Raw genomic sequence first — 3,956 nt, forward strand, 5'->3', positions numbered from 1 at the left:
ATTTGCCTTAGGAATTCCGAACTTTTTAATGATCCCTGCCTGAGTGTTTTTCTCTTTGTATCGATGCACTTGCAGGAATCCTTTAACTAAACAAGAGTACGTTTTTAGTTTGGTAAGAAAGCCCCACAAGTATTTATAATTGACTACTGCAAAAGAGGAGTACTACTGATTAGAGCTTCAAGGTCCGGAGTCCGGACGTCATCTTTTTAACCTTTCCTGAAAACCGAAATGAACATGTTACACTTTTTCATTTGATTTCCTGATCTCCTCTTGTCAGATAGCATATTGATGAACACTTTATTCAGAAAAGACAGAAATTTATTCTTAAATTAAGCAGCTTAAGAGTTAGTACTATTGGTCTCTGAGTTATAACGAAAAGGGCAGGCTAATAATACAGCCAGACTGTTGATCAGAGGGAGATTGATCAAAACTTCACAACATGATGATGATCATGATCTATCTAAACAGAATATTATTCCCTCAGTTGAGAAGAAGAAGAAAGAAGAAGAAGATCAGAACTCTTGCTGGATGGAATAGGGAACGTCCTCTGCTGAAACGCTTGAGAAATTTCTACCTAAACTGCACTCTATGCAGTGCCAAATAAGCAACAAGTCGATAACCCACCAACATTAGGGCCATGATGGCCACGTCTACCCATAAATGGCTCAGACCCATTGATTTGACTGCAGGGAAATCTCCAACTCGACACAGCACTCCTTTTGAGCACTCATAATAATCGTCCTCTTTGTATTGAACCCCAAGAAGTAGTTTGTAACAGTAGTAGCTATAGCTCAAGTACTTAAGCCAGACTATGAATGGAGGAATCTGCTGAATATAGTATCCTCCTGCTATCAGGAAAACAAGGGTTGTAACAGAAGCTAAAGTAGTTGCTTGTTTTACGTCCATGAGAATTGCACCGATGGCTAAGCCAAGACTTTGGGACACAAGGACACTGTAGAGAACAACAAGCAGTGAAAGGATGAAAGTCATGGCATTGGGTTTAAGTCCACCCATCCAGTAGATAATGAAAACGAAGGCTGTTGGGAGTGCAAGCTCCAGCGGCAGGTCTCCAACTGTTCTGGCTAGGAAGTAGGATGAAAGGCGGTACATTCCCGATGATCTTTCCTTGACTAGCATTCTTCTTTCTTGGGGAAATGTGAAAACTGCGTTGTAGAGAGGGTAGAAACCCCAGAACACAGAGAAGAAGAAGAGCAAAGCGATCTGCAGTCAGAATGCAAACCTTGTTTAGAGCCTATAAGGAAAATAATTTAAGATAAAAACTACTATCTCAATATATATCATGGTAAATTTATCCAATAACTATGTTCAAGTACGGCGAGATCTCCCCAAAACTTTTTTAGGATTAAAGGAGAAAATTATTGGAGGTAATTTTGTTAGAAAATATGAGAATTTTGACATGAATTAAAGACACAAACTTCAATTTGTACATGTGCAATAGAATTTTGACTAATTGAAACTAGGAGAGATTCTTACACGGTCTTCAATGTGAGATGGTGGCGTGTCCAGCCATAAGAGTCCACCAAGCACGGCCACACTTATAACTTGGAAAATCCTTAACCTGTTGAAGGCTTCAAACCTCCTCTCCCTCAGTCCCCTCTGAAGCAGCACCTTGAACTGATGCCACCAGCTTGTACACCATTGCTCTGATTTGAAGTCATGTCCTGTTCATTACCAGAAGTCAGTACTTCGCATTAGCCGAAACTAAAGTAGCAGAAGAGAAGAAAAATAATGAACATTTGCAGCCGATGGTGATCATCTACTTGCTCCTGCATGAGGTTGGGTTAGGATAAATTAATGATCAAATATATTGCCCCAATAAGAGGGAGAAGAGAGAAGATTTACTTTTACAGCCATCTTTTGTATAGTTGTAGTTGTTGACATCGAAACTGCAAAGCTCAGTCTTCAGCCTCGTAGAAATGTTCTTGTCATAGGCTGAAATCAGAGCTTCCTTGACCAACTTCTGTTCTTCTTCCATGTTCTCTACTTGCTCGGTTGATTGATTGGAATCGGGAGAAATTCCTGCAATTTTTCAAATTTACCTCAATGGTCATGACATCGCATACTTTTTTCCTTCGTTCACATTATTCAAAGCCACAAAGTCAACAAGCTGCAAACATGTTAGATCCTAGACCAAATTCACCATTTGAAGTGCAAAAAAAAAAAAATTGATAATCATGTTCGTGTGTGCACGTGACTACGTATATGAAGATATAAATACATATACGTATACGTATCATGTGCTAAAATGGGAGGATGTAGAATATTGATATTCGTGTTATATTCATTAAACAGTGAGCTTTTATCTCCACTATCAGTACTAGCACTCCAAGTGACACATCCATCTGGGTTGAAAGATGCTAAATAGAAATCCAATAGAAGAAAAGGAAGTCCCTTTAACAAAACCAAATTCTTAAAGAAGGTGGAAATTACCATTAGCAAGATCAAGCAAAAGATCAGCTGGATTGATGGTCATGGATGTGGAATAGCCGATTGAGGAAAAATATCCCAAGGTTTCTGAAGCAGGACCATAATAGATGGGGCAGCCCTCAGAGAGCAAGATGACCTTGTCGAACATGTGGTAGAGCCTGCTCGAGGGCTGGTGAATGGTGGTGACCACGGTTCGACCCCCACTGGCAAGCCTTTTGACTGTGGTCATGATCCTTTGAGCCGTGGTCGAGTCCAAACCCGAGGTTGGCTCGTCTAGCAGAAGCAAGCTTGGATTGATTAGCATTTCCTGACCAATACTCACCCTCTTCTTTTCTCCTCCTGATATACCTCTAAAAAGTGGCCCCCCAATCATGCTGTTGCGGCACCTATTCAATCCCAGCTCGGTGATCACTCTCTCCACATGCTGGGCTTTGTCATCCTTAGTCAAGCTAGTGGGTAGCCTTAGGAGTGCGGTGAAAAGAAGGGTTTCGGTCACAGTGAGATGTGGGTACAAAACATCGTCCTGAGCCACAAATCCTGTTCTTCTCTTTATGGTACCACAAAAAGGCTGAGCATTGTATGTGATCTTTCCGGACAGCTTGCCATTTAGACGGCCTCCAAGGGCTGTAAGAAGGGTGGTTTTGCCACTCCCGGATGGCCCTAACATCGCTAGTATCTCTCCTGGGGAAACCATGCCTGTTAATCCATTCAGTATGGTTTTTTCACTGCTACTCCATGTACCCCAGCATAATCCTTTCTGCTCCAGTTTGACTTTGTACACCACCTCTTCAAACTGTGCAAAGAAACACGGAAAAGAAACATGAAACTTTGCGCAAAAGTTCTAATTCATTATATTAAAGAGAGGATAATCATTATACCAAAAAAACATTAACCAGTGTAATTCATGAATATTTATTGTTTATGCATAAACAATACTCGATGTTAAACAAAATATATGTAGCTTGCTTTGGGAGAGAGAGAGTGAGTGAGAGAGAGAGAGATAATGACCTTTAAAGTTATAGGATACAAGGACGTGAGTTGGTAAACAGACTGAGAATTTGCTCGTACAGGGTAGGCAAGGACAGTGGTGTTCTGGGGTTCCGACATCTCTGTAGGCAGATTATTGTCCACAGGTTCGCTGTCACGAAATTCTGGTTTAGGCTCCATGCAGTTGAGGCTGCAGCAAGGCAAGGCCAAAAATTAAGTTGCTGCTGCGTTTTGGTGATGATGGCAGTGGTGAGAGGATGATGATTGGGGGAAGCAGAGAGAAGTTAAGGACTTCCTTTTAACTTGGCTTCCTAAAGTGAACTGGGGAGAGCACATAAATATATAGCAGAGATGCATCGACGAGGATGCAGTCCCCTGTTTACCAAGGCCCTGTAATGTAGGCCTACCCTGCTCCATTGTGGGACCCCACCTTTATCTCTTGAGATTATTCCGAGTCTCTGACACTAACTCTTAGTTATTGTTTTTTTATGGAAATTTCTTCCCGTGTCTCCCACTATTTG

General features: G+C 41.4%; 1 protein-coding gene across 1 annotated transcript; it reads right to left on the minus strand.

Annotated features, from left to right (window-relative positions):
• Nucleotides 1–270: 270 nt before the first annotated feature.
• Nucleotides 271–3,746, minus strand: LOC108982164 (ABC transporter G family member 14-like). Its single transcript, XM_018953457.2, has 5 exons — nucleotides 3,457–3,746; nucleotides 2,452–3,241; nucleotides 1,864–2,040; nucleotides 1,495–1,682; nucleotides 271–1,221 (listed from the first exon to the last, which is right to left on the minus strand). The coding sequence occupies exons 1-5, from the start codon at nucleotides 3,613–3,615 to the stop codon at nucleotides 571–573; spliced, it is 1,965 nt and encodes a 654-aa protein (XP_018809002.1). The 5' UTR covers nucleotides 3,616–3,746; the 3' UTR covers nucleotides 271–570.
• Between the last annotated feature and the right edge of the window lie 210 nt (nucleotides 3,747–3,956).

Source organism: Juglans regia, unplaced genomic scaffold (assembly GCF_001411555.2).
Source record: "Juglans regia cultivar Chandler unplaced genomic scaffold, Walnut 2.0 Scaffold_709, whole genome shotgun sequence".
Taxonomy (NCBI): domain Eukaryota; kingdom Viridiplantae; phylum Streptophyta; class Magnoliopsida; order Fagales; family Juglandaceae; genus Juglans; species Juglans regia.

What these genes read in the sequence shown, in the direction of transcription:
- LOC108982164 (XM_018953457.2), bottom strand. Translation starts at nt 3,615, where the DNA reads ATGGAGCCTAAACCAGAATTTCGTGACAGCGAACCTGTGGACAATAAT. An exon ending in TACAAAAGATGGCTGTAAAA is followed by an intron (nt 1,683 to 1,863) that starts GTAAATCTTCTC and finishes GGTAATGAACAG; the next exon opens with GACATGACTTCAAATCAGAG. An exon ending in CATCTCACATTGAAGACCGT is followed by an intron (nt 1,222 to 1,494) that starts GTAAGAATCTCT and finishes TTCTGACTGCAG; the next exon opens with ATCGCTTTGCTCTTCTTCTT.